The following is an 18,943-nucleotide window of genomic DNA, read 5'->3' as shown; positions in this document are numbered from 1 at the left end:
CGCCACCACATTCAGGCCTCAGAATGCTAGTTCCAGAGCATGCAGATAGTGCCTTACTCCTCCTATGTTACGCAGAGAGTCGGACAACAGACAGCAATAGGATCAGTCAGGAGGGAGGGATCCTCCAGAGCTCCCCCAGGTACGTGTCTGAAGGTCTCTGCTCTCATGGTTTTTGAGGCCCTTTTCCCATTCAGGTTCTCTCGTGCCAGGGCAGGTACACAGTCTTTGTCAGCCTAGAGGATGGCAAGGAACCCTCACCATCAGGTTCCAGTGCAGGGCCCCATGATAGGCAGCAAAGCTCTGCACCCCAAAGGTGCTGTACCACTGCTTCCCTGGAGTGCTTCCTACCTAGCCCCTTCTATTAAAGGACAAAGTGAAGACACTAAACAAAATAAACCAAAGGTACAGCTCAGATCTGCTAATACTGAGCTGGTTTAGTCTCCTGTTGATCTCTTCCTGCAGCCCATCCAAGCTTTGCAGGTGAAGTGTGGTGGGCTGCCTGAGCTCAAAGTAGCGCTTTAATCCCTCCCTCTCAGTGTGGGGTTTGTACATCTCATCACAGGGCATCACCTGTATAATTAGTCTTATCTAATCTACAGACAATAAAGGCAAAAAGTGACGTTAAGTTAATGGTGAATGTGACAGGTACCTGCTGTACAATTGACTCTCATGCCACATGCAGAGTTCAAATCAAAACATTTGGCCATTTCCTTTGGACATTTTGCCTTTGGAAGCAATTTGTCTTTTATTCTAAGTTAAAAGTATTTAATTGGTGTGATGAACGGGGCTATATCTGTACAACTTGTGAATTCTGATTGATCTGGTAAAGTTGTATTATGAAAATCTGCTGTGTTAGATGAGTGCCTGTATGTATGTAGATCCACCACTGCTGATAAGCTTTGTGGAAGGTACACACACCAGCCAAATGCAATAGAAGGTGCTTAGGACTTACGGACCTTTTTCAGGTGCAAACCTCTGGGACAGTGAGTTAGCTGCCTCCTTAAACAACCAGTTTAGCAGACTCCTCTACAGGGAGGGGGAAAGGTAGGAGCTGTGGAAAGTTAGCAGGACAAGAATGAAAGAGCCAGGTGTGTGTGTTAAATAAAAAACATGCAGGAACAGGGAGCCACAGGAAGAGGAAGTATGAAAGAAGCAGGAGAGTAAGGTCACAGAACATGTGTAAGGGGCCCTGGGAGGAAGAGGTGACCCAACATGTAGCAGCATCACGGGGCAGGGGTGGTCCTGTCTGCTTTCCTGAACCTACATGACCCTAACGGACTTGGAACACAGCCCATAGAATGCCCTGGAGTGGTGAGGAAACTGAGGCAGGGACATGCATGCATGTATGCTTTGTATGGTCTATACTCTTGTGCTTTACACATGATTAAGAATAGAAGAACATAAAACTGTTAGATTGTGCAAATTGTGTGTTAACTATTTTATAGTTGTTGTGTGCCCCTAAGTGCGTTAAACTGTAGAGCAGGGGCTTTACATCTTTCGGGGTGGCTTAATGGGAGAGGGGTGTGGGTAAGTACTTGGGGTATCTTGGGGATCAGTGCTGGCCCTGGAGGCCTCTGGTAGGTGGGCTGAGTAGCTTCATTTCCAAGAAGAGGTGGCAGGCTGAGAGTCAGTGCCCAAGAAATGTGCTAGAGAGGCTAAGGAAAGAACTAGTGTTGCAGGGACCTGAGGTTTAAGTAGCTTAACGCTCCAGGGGACCCTGACCGCAGAGGCTTGGATTCTCCTCACAGCAGTCCTAGTAGCTGACCAGGAGGGGGCGCTCACTAGGATCTGTGACAATTGGTACCTCTATTACTTTGTTTCTTCCTTAGCTGGTGAATGGAGTATTGTTGTGTCTGCACTGTTGCTGAAGTTGGTTACAACTTACATTTTGTAATTGAAAACGTGCACATTGTTAGTTTCTTTCTGCATACAGTGATTTGTACTGATACAGAGTTCCCTTTCACTGCTTAGCCAGCTAGAAAGTGGTCTCACAAAGAACCACACCAAGAGAATACAACGGCTTGACTACTAATAGAGAAAGGTTGTACTCAGTGACTTGCAAACCATACACAGTATATGAAAACGTCATATGGGTCTCATAGAAGGGAAAATATCTTCTTCTGATGCATAGGCTGTTTTGTAAATCTGCTGTGATTCTGGGTAGATCCTATTACAATACCTGGAATTTTAACATCATGTAAGTGGGGAAAGTGGTCTAATGCAACTCTGTGAAACACTGCAGCTCTATAGTTACGTCCTACTTAAAGAAATTCGGCAATATAAATATTCACTGATTGTTAATATCTTACTCAATCTCAGAATTTGGTGTGCATGTTAGGAAATCTGCAGCAAATTCAAGGGAAAGGTTAGGAGCATGAGAATTTGTCCCAAATGAACAAGTTCTACTGCTCTTCTTCTCTCAAGTGTTTTGTGAGAAATTTGGCTTTGTTAGTGAAAAGTGCCACTAGGAAATTTAACTTACATGATCGACTTTTATGTAGCATATCAATGTAGCTCTTTATAACCTTGATAGCACTGCAGGCATTATATTTTCACACAGATGATGCATTCTTGAATTTTTTTTTTAAATTATAGCCCCCTGCTTTTATTTAAAATGCTAAATTTTAAAATGGGCTCAATTCAGTCTCTGCAGTTGCACCCACAATTTTGCATTCACAATCATTCTACACCCCACATGGCAGAGTGAGTGCATGGCATTTGTATCTGTCAGGTCAGTAGACAATCCAAATTAAGGGCTACCTGACATTCTCACCCATGGGAATGAGGATCTCTGTAGTCACAAATAAGACTCTAACCAACAGCGAGGTGACTAATATCCCCTCCTGTGCATGGTGAAGAATTGTCCCTCTGCTCTCCTACTTAAATGAGATCTTCTCACCCATGAGTACAGGGTTCATGTGAGCCATCCTCAAATTAATGATCTACAATCATTGCAGCTGTATGTGAGACACCACTTTCACCTGCAACCTCGGCTAAGTGACTAACACTCCTAAAAACTGTACCCAGATGTCACTGACCATCAGGGTATGCAAATGAAAGAGTTGGGGGCTTGTCACTGACATGACTGAACACCAAGCAAACACACAACTTAATGAAATGACCCTGGGGAGAAAACTGAATTCTGCCAACGACTGTGCTTCTTATCTGTCCTTTTTATCAGGATTCCCAAACCCACTGGTTCTGTAAGATGCTGCAGGCTAATTTTCCACCCTCAGCCTCGCCTTTATTAGTGCAGTTTTATCTATAATCAGACAAGGCGTCAATGGCCTCTAATGGAGTCTGAAAGCATCATCCATGCAATATTAAGGCTGAGATTTTCTATGCACAGAACTTACAAAATGCATACCTTGGTGCTAGACTTTGATGGAGCCTATGTGAAATAAGACCTGAAAGGCCTAATGTAGCTTCTCCATCCTCTTGCTCCCCCTTCTATTCCACAGTCTAGCAGGCAGCACTAATAGCGCTGCAACCTGCAAGGATTGTTGGTGGATTAGGTGTGCACCTGCAAGACTCCCTTTTATGTGTGCACATGCATAAGTGAACTGAATGTGGTGGACACTGTGGGCTTGATCAAATGCCCATTCAAATCAGTGGGTATCTTTCCATCAATTTCAATGGGTGCTGGATCAAGCCCTAAGTGACAACATATATTGCATAGATCCTTGGGTGATTCTGCCCTTGTAATGGACTGGTGACAGGGACCAAAGTTAAGATTTCTGTGAGGATCTTGTCTCTTAACTGCCTGACTTTCATACATATAAAATCTTCAATTTAGGCTGCATAACTTATTTGCATAGAATAGAAAGTGGATCCCTAAGGGCATCTGGTGAGCAAAAACCTAGACTTGATCTGAAATACTGCACTGTGACAAGCTCCCACCCCAGGGGAGGGGAAGGAGAACAGTAAGTTGGAAACTTGGGAGGGAGGGACTATTTGTCTCTCTCCCAACAGATTCTACCTACACCAGCTCAAAGGAGTTGAAGATGAAACACGGCAATTTTACTTTCTCGAGTCAAATGAAGTCTCTCCTCTTTATTGTAACCTCCAGCAAAATGTTAATGCCAATAAACCACTGCATAATCCTGGGTCAAGGATGCAGTCACAAATGCTGTTTTGTTTCAGATTTTAAATCCATGTCACAGCTTTCACTGAGAAAACAGCTGTACCATTCATTATTGTAAATACAAAGTTGATGACAACAAACCCCCTGACTGCCTTATGCTTGCTTTTCCCATCTCATTACCTTTTTATATGCAGTGTGTCTGACAGGACCTTCCTCCACTCCACCCCCCCCCCCCCCCCCCAAAAAAAAAGGATTCTTCCTCCACCAACATACCTGTCATTCCTTACTGGGGATGCTGCAGCAACGCAATGTATCACACAGCATCTATGTCTTTTCTGTCATGGTGTGAAATAAAGAGACAAAGAGGACTAGGAACTTTGGAACACCTACAATTAGAGCTGTGCAAATAATAGACTTTTCAGTTTCCTGGAAGCTCTGAAAAAAAATTTCAGGTTGCCCCCCCAAAATACTTTTTTCTGAATTTTTTATGAATTGAAAAAAAAATGTTTTGAGTCAAACAAAATGTTTCCTTTGACCTGAAACCAACCTTTTTGTTTCAGTGTCAAGATTTAGATGTAATTTGCAATTTAAAAAAATAAAATTGATAGAAGGCACCCACTTTCGGCAGCCCGGGGATGGGAGTGGGGGCACCCTGCGTGGAGGCACCCAAAACTGCATCGGAAGCCTCATATTGTGGAATCCACAATTTCTGCAATATTGCAAGTCAAGTAGGGGGCTTATTCATCATGGGTTTTCAGTTTCTGGTACTGAAACAGATAGGGCTCTTTTCCTTAATGCTCTTGATTTTCTTGGTATCAGTAAGAGTTCCACACAGAGACTGAGGATGGTAAGTAATCTTAAAAATACTACCTACCTTGTTGAGTTTATTTATTCCATGATTAATCATGTTACAATGAATACAGCCCCTTTTTGCAATAAGTAGCAAATAATTAATTCCCTGACAACACTTTATGTGCATCATGGTGAGTACTTTAGATATTAATGCAAGTGTAATACTCATTTCATTGGAGACCAACTGTAATGTAGTACTTGTTAATGTCCACTTCTTGTTAAGCTGTTCCTACGAATGCCAAATCGATTATTAATGTTGAGGTCCTTACTATAAGTGTCCAGGTGATTATGCTTTACTGCTCAGTCCATTGTATTTTTATCTTTTGGTATCAAAAATATAATAATGTTGGCTAAGACTTTGTAACATCACCTGGCACATATATCTTAAAAGCTTGCCACAGGAATGACCCACATGATCTAGAGAAGAAAAATTGGAGATTCTAAGGATCAAGATTCAAATTTAGAGCTCAAACTGGAGCTCATTTAAAAGAAGGGTTGGTATAACTGCTTTTAAAATACTCTTTAAATTGATTAGTCCAATTTCCCAAACACTTGGAAAATGCAACAAATATCAAACCACTGTGACTTTTCATTTTTTGTGTCTTTTATATGTGTATAGTCTCCATAGCTGCATTCTAAACACTGGGCTGAGTGAGTGGAAACTGACTCTTTCCTGCAATTATTATCCAAACCCTTTAGTCTGGAACTGATGATCTAATTACACATAAGATTAAAGAATTCCCAGGGATAACTTGTCCTCAGGTTTTTCTTTTTAACCCATTTATCTCAGTATGGTTTGCACCACTGACTACCCTCACACGAGCACACTTTGAGTAGAAAGGTAGAAAAACTCTTTCTCCTGAGCTGATTGACCTCTTTGGAATTCTTAGTTTTTCTGCCTAGACAGTTTCCTGAGTTTGATTGACCTTTACTCACATCTGTGAAATGACACTTAGTTTGGCCCTTGATTTGCAAGTATCTGCTTGTGTGCAAAAATGGTCAACATGATATTTAACATTACATTTAAAAATCCACTGGACTAAGGGAATGTAAAATATATCACCCCTTTCCATGGGCTGAGTCTAAGTGGTGGGAGGCATACATGGGTTGGTCTGCCACTAATGGAGAGCCTACGTATCTGCAAGCAATACCCACAGATCACAGCCAGCCATGCATAGCCATTGCCCTTGTATGTTTTCAAGCTCCCAACTCATTGACTAGCATAGCTGGCTCAAGTGCCATATTGTTGCTGGCTCCCCCACTGAGGCTGCAGATGACTTTCCGGTTGCCACATCTCACTTTTAGGTACCTCAGAAATCACTGGGATTCACAAATGCCTAAGTTTGGCCCCTAGGCTCTCTATACAATGATTAGGGAGAGAGAGGCACCTTAGAATGGGCTTTTTAAAAACGAGCAGGCTAGGTGGCTCATTGACTAAGCTAGTCAATGGGAGATGCCAAGCCAAGGAGCGTGTAGTAATCCCCACAACTCCCTCTGCTTGGGATTCTCAGTTGCAACCCTTTTATAGGCATTCAGCACTTACGCCATTTTAGCAAGAAGCCAGGGAGGAGGGGAGAAGGATAAGCTGGTATACAGGAGACTCCCACCTGAATGGTAGAAGATCCCACTTCATATCCCTTCTCCCCTTGAGATGGAGAGAGGACCTGAACTGGGAGCTTCTTGCATCCTGAGTACCCTAACTAGTGCGCTAAAAGTTATAAGGGAGGTCCTCTTCCTCTATGCGTCCATTCTAGTGAAGTGTTCAAATGATTACACTGGAATTACTCTAGAATTACACTAGCATAACTGATAGTCTCTGTGCTTATCTCACATTTATCCAGATATCCACAACCCTGCCTCAAACAAAAAGAGCCAGATTCTGGTCTCAGTCTGGCTGCAAACTAGGCCAGAGCTTTGCCTAAAGATTTGTGCTGCATTTTTGCTTTCACTGTCTGGTATTCCTGTTCAGGTGTGTACATACATTAGACTAAGATATAAAGTCTCCAGGATATTGTCAACTAATGTCTTCCCAGCAAACAACCCTCATTTATAGTGCTCAGCAGCACTGAGTGTGGCCTGGCAAAGCAAAGCCACCCTTCCTGGAGATTCAGCTCATTAGACTTTGTTAGTCCCTCATTGGCACCCTATATAGTATATTTAGTCAAGGGCTGGTATTCAGTGGAGAAAAACCTGACTGCAAAGATTTAACAACATTTATTTCCTTTCTGGCACTGGTTTTAGATTTTTTTTAATATCAAAATTGTGGCAAAAATGTGAATTTTCTCTTTGGCTCTAATAAGAGACTGTTTACCGGCAGCTTGCTGCGAAGTCCCAACCAAATTGATGGAAATAACGCCGTCTTGAATACAGTAGTCTGCCTGCCGCTCCTCAGCTGTCAAGCACAAGGCAGTTACTATTTAGCAGATATAAATGAATCTTTTGTTCCTGGTGCAATATGGGTAGTGAAAAATAATTGAAGGTCAGGAAAGATGAAAGGGAAAAAGTATTTTAAAAGAAAGCGTAAAAATCATCTTATCTAAATGTAAAATCTGAAGATGATTAGGTAAAAGTCCTACTGTGGTGTACAGATAACCTGGAGGAATGACACCTCTCATTTCAGGTGTCAGGAAACAGCTATTGAAAATAAATGATATTCAAGAATTCATTAAGTTTCTCCATTATAGTTGTTTACATCTATATGCCTCTGTTAAGAATATTAACTGATTAGTTTTATTATGTAATAAAATGGTTGATTTTGTATGGTAAGAGGGACTGGGTAAAACTGTATGTATTTGTTAATTGTAACGTTTGCATCATTATAACTTTTTATAACAATGCAAAGTGTGACAGCATGTTTAGGGAATGACGGGTTACAACACACAACACTTCAGGGTTTCACAGTGTTAGCACAATTTTGGAATTAAAGTCAGGTTATGGCGGAATAAATGAGAATTCTACTACAAGGACTCACTCTTGTAAGTTTTGAGCTTCTTGATAATGCTGAAGGTAATCAACTCTTCTGGACTTAATTGAAATCCCAGTGAGCTCAGCAGTTGACATTACTCAGCACCTTGCAGAGTTGAGCCCCAATTCTCAATGCACCAGGCTTGCAATGGTAGTACAGCAAATTACTTCCATATTTATTCTTTCAGTACTCCAACATATAATCAAGAGGAGAAAGCCGTTACCAGAAAAATTACAGCATTCTATGGTAATGGTCCCAGACAATGCTTTGTCCCTTTCCTGCAGAATATTTCTATAAGGGCAAAATAAAAAATAATGTTGTCAACTATCTGAGCCTATTGGACTCTGTCGAGGAAGATGTATTGCAAAGTTGCTTAAACTATAAACATCTCAAATCTTTTCTTTGCATCACAGACTATATTCAAAATTAGGAGGCAATCCAATATCACCCCCTAAAATCCCGCTCATTATTCAGAATTACACGAAGGTTGGGAGGCCATAATTCTTGGCTCTGGTGGGAAACGACCTATTCATTAGAGAAGCTGGTTTGTTGCAGAGCTAATACCCACCTTCTATCAATCACCAACCTAAAAACATGAGTAGCTTGTGGTGAAAAGTGGAGCAGAAGGATGTTTGAGTAGATATGGTTTTCAATGTTAATTTTTGTGTCTTTGTGAAGTCAAGTATACAACACAGTGTGTCAGACCTCTGACTTGCAAAACTGGTATTCAGACCCAAGACTAAGACATTTATTATAATCACTTTGCTATAGCCTGGTCTGCTTGTTTGGATGGTACATTAGCTCTCCTACTTTTTCCCTTTGGAACACGAAAATAACTATGTAAAATGCCCTTATGGTTCAAAATTACAGAAATGAGTCATCTTTTCTCAATAGCAGCAGTAAAATTAGAAATAAAAAACCCCAAGAAAATGGTTTGGATTAAGTGAAACTTCTTTTTATTAATATACTTGAATTTCAACCATTCAAATGTGCAGTGAATTCATAATTACAATTACCAGGCTATTTTTGTACCAAGAGAACTATCACATAGGTTTAAACTTTCACATATGCATAGATGGTATTTTCACAGTAGTGTTATATTTAGAACATAATTATTTTAATTGAGGAATTATTTCACAGTATCCTAATCACATATTTTCCACTAGATTTTAGAAACAAAATCTTCAGACAAAGGAAAAAATTACACATAGTATCAATTCTATTGTATGTCTACTTTGAATAAATTGCACAAGTTCTCCATGTTTTCTGTTGCTTTGCCATAAAGAGGATTGGAAAAGGAAGAGACACTTGTATCTTTACTGGAAGCATGCTAGAAGAAAGGCATAAAAATGTTATTTCAGCAGTAAGTGCTGTTTGGAAATAGGTGCAAGAATGGCAGTAGATATTAGGATATCCAAGTAACATGCAATGACAGTTGCCCCAGAGAACATCCTCATGTTCAAACTAAGCCAAGAATCCCAAACATTTAGGACCAGATTCTCAGCTGATGTAAATGAGCATACTTCTCCTGAAGTAAATGCTTGCTGGGTGGCCTTGGGCTAGTCAGTTCATCTTTCTATACCTCTGTTTTCCACCTGTGTCCGTCTTGTCTGGATAGATTATATGCATTTTTTTTATAGTGCCTGGCACAATGGGGCCCCAATTCTGATTTGGATTTCAAGGTGCTACTATAATACAAATGAATAATAATAATAATAATGATCTAGCCCCTTGAGTACATTTTTGTAGCATCGTTATTATAGGGGTGCTTTGGTTAAGTAACTGATTGCTTATCCCTGGAGAGGTATTTAAAGCACTATATACATTGACTTATGGACAAGGATATAAAGTTACTCTCCATGGAAGGCCTTTTGTCATCCCTGACCATTTCTAGAGCAACTGCCTTACTGATAAGGGTTAAACTGCTGCACGACATTGTGAAATGCTATGCTACATTAAGCAACTGAATGAAGTTCATGGCAGTAGCTTCAGCTGTACCTGGGTTGCATTGCTGCTAAAAGTTGTGGATGGTGGAATATCTATGAATTTCAGGAAGTTCCCAGCCCTTCCTTTAATATTACATTGACGACACCTCCTAATATTGCTATATGGAATAAGGAATGATGCTATCCTATTTAACAGATTATCTAAGACTCTTCTGAGAGATTATTATAAGCAAGCAATGGAATGGCTAGTAGCACTTAGAACCATGACAGTGAATTTCCATTTTGTAAAACTCACAGAGAAGGTAAAGACTCAATTTCAGGTTGGCACCTCTTAATACAATTCAGTAGCATAATCATTTGTCTTGAAATTTTCTTAATTCTGAGCTGAACACAGTATGCCCAGAAGAGCAGTCTGTTTGCATTTACTGTATTTGGTATAATGAAATGTTTCAAATTGAGTAGCCATCTTAGTCTTTTAAAGAGAAAACCCAAATAAGGAGATTAGAAAAACATTTAATTTAGGATTTGCAACTTAATTCAGAATTTCAAATTAAACTCCATACAAGGTTGTTTCACTCAGTAATCTAGTTAAAAACACTTTGTAGTAAAGTCATCTTCAGACTTAGTACTCTGCCTAAATATGCTTATCTATCAGATCTTTTCTGTAATATTTAGCAAATGCAAGCAGAAACAAGGAAACGTAGAGAAGTAGTTTGTCAATAATGCAATAATTTGAGAGAGGTTTGAAATACCCATCATAGGAATGAACATGGCATTTTGAAAAGAAAATTATTGATACATACCTCCTGCTGTGTTTGCCATGGGGAAACACTGATTTGAACGACGGGTGGGGCAACACACTCAGAAGACTACAAAAGAGATAGATCAGCTTCAGAGCAACTTTATTTAACAGTAAGTGACATTAAAGAGACAGATACCAGAACTATTGTCATCAAATGATATAACTGAGAGAAAAAATTAAAGCTAAACAACAAATTATACAATTATATGGGCAAAAATGTGGCAATGCTAGATCTAGGTTGAGTCTGTCAGGAAGGTCAGTTAAGCTGAGTTTGTTAAGTACTTAACTGTTGTTCATCTGAAGATTAGTGATACTGTTACTGTTTGACAATATTTTCTGATTGGAGACATGAATCATTTAAACTTAATGTTCTTTAAGCTCTGGGAAAATAGAGGAACCTTTGTTTTGGCTCTTGCAGAAAAAATTATTGGAAGCACATATCATTCGATTCTTAAAGAAAACAAAAGAGAAAATCTAGTGGAGCACCAGATTTCAATCACAGTGCCCAGGGATCTTTTATCCAGTATGAAAATATCTCTTCTGACACCACACTTCTGTTTTTCAACTAGCTATTAAATGAAGCCTGTCAAGAATCTATTTTAACTAAAATAGAAGTGTCCTACTAAAATGGACATGATTGTAATGGGAATGTTTCCAACATGCTCTTACAAACCCAAACCTGCAAGTGAATGAATCTGATCTAATGTTTCCAAAATCAGATGTGAGGAACTTTTTATAGAAAGTAAATGGCATGCCATCGTTAATCCTGTTTAATACTCTGGTAGAATCTGATATTACTTACTGAGGAAAGGATAAGAGAAATTTTATTTGCCATGGCAAACCTAGCCTAGTTCTTATAGTTCTGATAAGAGTAGTCTCAAAATGAGGTAGGGAAGATACTTTAAGATTTAATTTGCACCTTTTATTTCCAAGGCATATGGATAATGTTCTTCATATAAGTTATTTTTAAATTAAAAATAAGTCATAATACCACAGCAATGTAATTGAGATGCATTCAGTTAATGGGCTTGAACTGTCTAACTTAGAGCAGAATTTTTGGCCCACTATATAATTTGATGCTTGACTCTTTTCTTCCTGAATCTTTACAACTGTATGAAGCTGTTAGATTATAATTTAATTAGCAATGTTTTATTAGTAAACTCAGTTATGTTCAGCAAATGGGATCAGGCAAAGCCATACCAATGATGATATATTCTGCAGACTTTTTGTTTACTATAATATTTTATAGCAATGCAAATTGCAACGAGTTTAAAAGATTAGAGTGTGTATCATAGTTTTCACTAAATCCAATGGTGTTGCATACATGTAGCTAAGTGCTGTAGGTTAGCTAGCCCTCTATGTTTTTAAAGTGCTCTTTATTTTCAGAAGCACAAGGAGAGAGGGAAGCCCAGTGAATGGGCATTTGCTCTAAATATGTGACTAAATACTCTAACCAAAATAGGTGTTATTCAGATTCACCAGCCAGAGAATATTAGCTGCAACCACAAAGAATTCCTAACACTATATTGCCTTCAAATGGGACTATTAGTATGCTGAAAATACAGTGCAGCAGAAATCTTACCTTGACTGCCAGTGGCAATGAAGTAGTTTTGTAAGACTTACTTCTCTATTTAAAAACATTCATTTGTTTTCCTGGGCAGCATGTTCGAACAACACTGTGGCTTTGTACTTTCTACTTCTGTAAGTGTAGAACTGGCTATTGCTACTTACCTTTACTTTCCCAGGTGAGCTATGATCCTCGTACAATGGGTTAGTGAATGCAGTATTATGGATTTCCTCCAGGTTCCTTAAAAAGATATAGATTCTCAAATAGTAAAATTGGTTAAGGCTGAGCCAAAAAGATAAAGGGCAAAATTCTTTCCTGATATAACTCCACTGAAGTCACCGGAATTACACAGGAGATGAATTTGGCCTGATGGGTTTTGTTCTGTGAGCTAGCCGTTTTTGAAAAGACAGTAAAAACAGAATTGTTTAACTTGTTTCTGCTAAAAAATAATATACTATTGCACATCCAAGGACTTATGCAACATGATTTACAAAGTGTTGTGTAAGGATATTTGGTGCTACAATAGGTAAAACTGGACCAAACAGGTAAGTTACAGACTCAGGCCTTGTCTACACTACTGGGGTAAGTCGACCTAAGTTATGCTACTCCAGCTACGTGAATAATGTAGCTGGAGTTGACGTAGCTAAGGTTGACTTATTGTGGTATCTACACCTTGCTGCGTCAACGGGAGACACTCTCCCACTGACTTACGTTACTCCTCTCGTTCCGGTGGAGTACCAGAGTTGACCGGAGAGCACTTTGCGGTTGATTTAGCTGGTCTTCACTAGACCCACTAAATCGACCCCCGCTGCATAGATCGCAGCAGCGTCAATCTCCAGTAAGTGTAGACATGGCCTTCACTTTAATGGCACAAGCAGGCCTGGCACAAAGACATCACAGTACAGTGCAGTAAGGAAGAGTATGGCATGTGGTCTTAGACCTGAATGCTATACAAAACAGATTATTTTAATGGAGGAGCCTGATGTTCATTAATTAGGACCCTGTTCCAAGAATAAGGGGGTAACTTGCAAGAAGACACAAAGTCAGGAGTGGTTGAAAGAGACGAAGGGAATTTTTGGGGGTGGAGAGCATAATGGAGTTATAGACAGAGGAAGACAAGAGGGGGCATAAAGGAGATATGGGCAGGAGCAAAGTTCTGGTTTGCTTTGAAAGAACCTGCTCTTGCAAGTTGCTCTCACTCCCTTTACTCTCTGACTACTAGTTGGAATTATATGTCTTGCTTTTCAGCAGGACATGACTAGCCAAGTGGGCCCCTGCAGCTCACTCACCCTTGGTAAGTCCCAATTATTAATCAGTCTCTTATCCATAAACAAGCAGATTTTCAGCTTCCTAATCAAACCACTTACGATTTTTTTGAGGTATGGTGAAAACGGATTGGAGTACTGTTGCCAGACATTCAAACAACAAAGCTAGTAAGCAGGGTAATTAAATATCACAAGAACATAACACTGCAAAAGTTATAACAGTGTTATATTGGCAGCAGTATGTGGGATTAAATCATTTTCTTTATACCATTGTGTTGCCACTAAAATTCTAGTGATTCAATATTCCTTAGTATAACATAAATTGCTCATGAATAATTATGTGCAACCAGATTTTAAAAGGGATTTAGGTGCCTAACTCCCATTGATTAAAAAAACAAATCTTACCTATAGTTTTAGTTGGCAACTTGTAATGTTGAAATGAATGGATTTTTTAATCACCTTCCCAGTAAACAACCTGTAGTTATACTTTAAAAAAATCTATCAGCTTATTTTGAGATTACTTAAAAGTGGACAGAATGGATTTTCATCTGTAAAACCTGTCACCTATGTGTGCAGTTGCTTGAATCCATGAACTGTATTACAAGATGCTTGCCTGCACAAAGTTGTGTAAATTTGGACCCATATCCCATAATGTGAACATGGTGTATTATACCTTTGGCTAATTAGGAATATAAGGATTGTCATACTAGAACAGACAGCAGTTCATTCATTTCAGCATCCTGTTATTAATCTGGATGCTGCACAGAGAGGCATAGAACTGTAGTATTACACAGAAGATGAAAATTCTTCCTGATGCCAGCTGGTCATCAGTTTACACCCTAATTTTAAACTTCTTGAGCAGTCAGTTTCACTAAATATATAGCAGTGACTTGAGTTAATCTCATTCTTGTAATGCTTGCTGTTACTTGACATTACTCTCGTTGGAAACGATAGCTCATGGCTGCAGCCATGAGCTGTATGTCCATCACAAGGTCTCACGATGGGAATTAAGTTACATATCGTGTCAGCCCTTTACAGTAAAGGGCTGACTCACAAATATCATAGTCCAAAATAATCAGTCCATAGGTCAAGTTTATAAAACGCAGCCACGTAGAATACTTCACATGTGAAAATCTCAGATTAACAAAACTGGAAAAAGAAGGGCTTAATTAGGGGGAAAAAATGCCAAATGGTTGGATTTTTAGGAAAAACAAACTAAACCACATGGATGGGTGAAACAGCTCAAATGGAACTGAGTTTTCTAACATAACCAGAGCTACCACAAAAAGGAAAGGAAAGAATTAATCATCTTGGGTTGCAGACCAGATCACATGGGGGATACTTTTGCTAAACTCATTTCCATGATGGAGCAGCAGCTGTTGCTTTTGTACAGATTCCACTCACCACGAATAGCATCACACTCTTATCAGAGATGGGAGAAAGTTGCATTGATCATAAAAACACTTGTCAGCGTGTAAAGAGATCGTTGAGTTGCATAAGGCTTTTTTAATGGAAAAATCAATGTATCTGGATTTAATTGGGTTGGATGTGACAACTCAGAATTCAATCTAGACTGCAAAACCAAACAGTGTCAGTTTTAGCCAGAATACAACATACAATGCTATATGTTATAAGAAGAGTGTGCCCTCAATTGAATTTTACCACACTTATAACCAAAAAAATAAAACAAACAAAAAACAGCTAAAAGACAGACGATTCAATTCTAATTACACTAATCTCTTGAACACATACTTTATAGATGTTTCAAACTGTAAATCTAATGAAAGGTCTCAGTTCCTAAAATATTCACAAAGCTTTTTACACACAATGTAGGTTTGAAAAATATAGTGTAGTCATGCCATTCTGCAGAGGAAATGTATGTCAGGGTGCAATCTGGGTAGACTCAAAAGACAGTTATAGTGATTGGTTTAGAATTACTGTACCTCTGGGTTTCTTGCTTGATTAGGCTGCTAATATACTGTCTTGTCTGCCTGGTTCTGTACTTCATTTCCTTTTCAGTTATTTTTTGCTACTTTGTATTTTTTTTAAAACGCCTTTAACCTGATAGACATTATATAAACAGGGGCCCAACTGTGCACTGATCACTCAGGCCCAACTCATTCTGAATAAAGAATGAAGGATTCTTCTCTTAGAGCACACCACTTCCCCCGTGCCTAACACCTAGTGCAAAATCACATCACTCCTTTAAAGGTGCAAAGTGGACACTGGTCTTTGTAGAATAACCAAGCTGTGGTAAAGTATCAAGTGCAGTTAACCCTTCAGTCACTTAAATGCCTCTGCCGCATCAAATCCTCTTCTTTAAAAGCAGGAGTAACATCTCAGGTCTCTGTGTGGTGCTATCACATTGTGCACTTTACAAGCTTATACAAGCACAAGTTACTTATCATTATTATTATTTATTGGCACATTATTATTATTTACCAAAATGTGCTGGGTGCTGAACACACATTTCAGAATACGGAGTTGCTGCCTGGATGAAGTTTGAAACAATGTCCTCATGATTTCTTGGCTACAGTGACCTGTGCGTCCGGACTTTTGGTCCGAATCAGCTGCCTGTTAATAGTGACCTAAAACAATTGCTGTCTAATGGTGGTTTGGTGCTGTATGTGAAGTGAGTTGGTAATCTCTGTCTCATTCATAATAGATAGGTTTCAGAGTAACAGCTGTGTTAGTCTGTATTCGCAAAAAGAAAAGCAGTATTTGTGGCCACCTTACAGACTAACCAATTTATTTGAGCATAAGCTTTCGTGAGCTACAGCTCACTTCATCGGATGTTGAAGTGAGCTGTAGCTCACGAAAGCTTATGCTCAAATAAATTGGTTAGTCTCTAAGGTGCCACAAGTATTGCTTTTCTTTATTCATAATAGATAGAACTCTAAATCAGAAAAGCCTCCACCATCACAGGCTACCTTTTTGGAAATCACAGCAGACAGGTCAAGGACTAATTAGGCCCTGGAGACTGAACTATCTAACTTTTCATCCCCAGGTCACAGTTGAGATACATGCAGAGGGCAGTGTGGGGAATCCTGAACTTATTAAGATCATTATTATTTGTATTACCATAGAGCTTAGGAACCCCAACCATGGACCAGAATCGCATTGTGTGTGGTGCTGTTCAAACAGAGAACAAAAAGGCTGCCTGCTTGCCTGCTGTTGTCATTTCATGATGGTACCTCATCTGTGTAGAAAAAGAAGATTCTAGAGCTGTCATTCTGGCATCTTTTGTCAGCTTATTTAATTAAAATAAGGGGGGAGGATTCTGTTCCTTAAATCCTGGCTGGGAAGCTGGAAGACAAGTGGGTGAAAGTTCATCTAAAGCCATCTAAAGCCTTAAGCCATCTAAAGCAGGTAGAAGGAAAAGTTTAGGAAGTAAGAGAAGTAGAATAACAATAAATAATACTTGACGCTACAGCCAGTCAAATTAACAGTAAAAATGTTTTGGAAAAAATACCAAAACATTTTTGCACAAATGCTCATAGAAATTTTAAAAATTTCAGTCAGCTTTATGTGACACCGAGGGTAGCACAATTCATCTCACATTTCTATAGTGCCTTCTATCTAAGAACCTCAGAGGGCTGTACAAACTGGAGTGAATTAAACCTCAATACCCAATGAAGTAAGATAATGAAATGTTATTATTCACACTTTAGAGGAGGAAACAGAAACAGAGTAGTTAGGTGAGGCCACACAGCAAGTTAGTGGCAAAGCCAGGATTAGAACAAAAATGTTCTTAGTTCAGAGCTCACTGCTGTGTCCAGGAGACCATGCTGTTTCCTAGTTATGGTGGAATGTTGATTAGTGGGGTCTCCTCAGCAAAAGCCTCAGTCCATAAGTTTGCAGTGTTTAGCAGTGGGGTTGGGAAAGAGGGGCAGCCGTAAACAGAAAAAGGTCTGCAGTAAAGTAGGAGCATGAAGGAGATGAGGTGGCTTTTGAAGATGAAGCCTGGAGAAGAGAAACTGAGGGTGAGGGGAGTCTTATAATACAAAAATGACATGGACAAGGCAGAAGAGCAATAGGAGTTGACAATAAAGAGAGACCCTGGTAGCTAGTTGTCTCTCTCTCTCTCTCTCTCTCTCTCTCTGTGTGTGAGAGAGAGAGAGAGAGAGAGAGAGAATAACACTATAGAGAGGAGAGACGAGTGGCAGTAGAAAGAAAGAGAGAGAACAAGAAATCTAGAAAAGAGAAAGAGAGAAGGAGAGACTGGACTGTAGGAATGGAAAGGAGGGTTGAGAGAAGAGGAACAGAAAAGGCAAAGAGTGTTGCTAAGGTAACCCCAAGAGACCTGTCAGTGATCTGTGAGTCTGAGGGGTATTTTTCAAAGATTATGAGAAAGTGAATGTCTGGTTAAAGAGAACCTATGTAGCAGCATTATAGAAACAGCACTTCTTTATTTCAGCCATCCTTGCAATGTTTTTCCTTTCTCCTTTGATAATTATGGTGGAGTCATTTTATATTTTGGCATGCCAGCAAGAGATTGCTTTTATTTGCACAGCATCAGCAGCACATGAGGCACATGATAGATAGGGCCCAGGCTCTGAGGAGCTCACAGTCTCAATGAGTGTGGGTGTGGAGAGGGGAGAAGAGGACGGGGGAAGTGGTAAAAGCAGTGTGAATGGTGAAAGAGAAGAGAGCACACAGCTTAGTAGTTCCACAAATCTTGTTTGAATTCTTATTTGTCTATTATTTAAATAAATGAATAAAGATATTCAGTCTTTCTGAACTAATCCTTTTTGTTAGAAAAATGTTTCTATTCCATGCAGAGTAATTTTCACATAGAGGGGGATGCTTTGAAAACAAAAGTTCTTCAAAGTTTCGCAAATATTTTAGAAAACATTTAGGGCAAAATTCTGCTCTCTGAAGTACGCACAGTGCCTGCTGGCTTCCAGGGGAGTTGGAGGTGTGCATCTGAGAATTGAATTTGGCCTTAGAAGTTTTGAGAAACCACAGATATCTCCTATGTCCTCCCATTTGAACATCAAGTAAAAGAAGACGGGTGTTTCTGAGCTGTTATGGATCCTGGGGCTCTGTAATTCAGTGATAACCACACAGTGTTGCATTTAAGATACTCTAAGCCATCAAGATGCATTTCACTGTTTCCAGTTTGAGGTCCACTAAGGTCAGCTTGTGGTGCAAAGCTAGGTTTTATGTTTATAGCTGCATATTTAAGGCAAACAGACTGAGAGGAGATTTAAAAGGTGAAACCACAGAAACTGGGGAGTTAGCTGTTGCTTTGTGGCACATTTTTGTCTGCTTTTGCACACAATAAAAGGCTTCACTTACGTTCTTGGCACTTTTTTCTTCCAGAAGAAACACAACACAGCGACTGTGATTTTGATCAGTAGGACAGCTAATGCAATGCTCAAGCCAGTCCAAATATCTGCAAAGTCAGACCAATGAAACAGATAAATAAGCACAGGGAAACACTAAAAGAATGGCTTGAG

At 39.5% G+C, this 18,943-nt stretch overlaps 1 protein-coding gene across 1 annotated transcript in view; it reads right to left on the bottom strand.

Moving 5' to 3' along the window:
• Window positions 1-8,899: 8,899 nt before the first annotated feature.
• The window catches only part of MALRD1 (MAM and LDL receptor class A domain containing 1), a 469,130-nt gene continuing 459,086 nt past the window's right edge, over window positions 8,900-18,943 (bottom strand). Inside the window, exons 38-41 of the mRNA XM_073334183.1 lie at window positions 18,783-18,879; window positions 12,381-12,456; window positions 10,651-10,716; window positions 8,900-9,231 (exon numbers count right to left, since the gene is read on the bottom strand). Coding sequence (XP_073190284.1) covers window positions 9,121-9,231; window positions 10,651-10,716; window positions 12,381-12,456; window positions 18,783-18,879 — 350 coding nt within the window. The 3' untranslated portion in view covers window positions 8,900-9,120. The remainder of the gene's footprint in view (window positions 9,232-10,650; window positions 10,717-12,380; window positions 12,457-18,782; window positions 18,880-18,943) is intronic.

This window comes from Lepidochelys kempii, chromosome 2 (assembly GCF_965140265.1).
Source record: "Lepidochelys kempii isolate rLepKem1 chromosome 2, rLepKem1.hap2, whole genome shotgun sequence".
Classification (NCBI taxonomy): Eukaryota; Metazoa; Chordata; order Testudines; family Cheloniidae; genus Lepidochelys; species Lepidochelys kempii.
The sequence above is the reverse complement of the archived record's forward strand: the minus strand, read 5'-3'. Positions and strand labels throughout refer to the sequence as shown.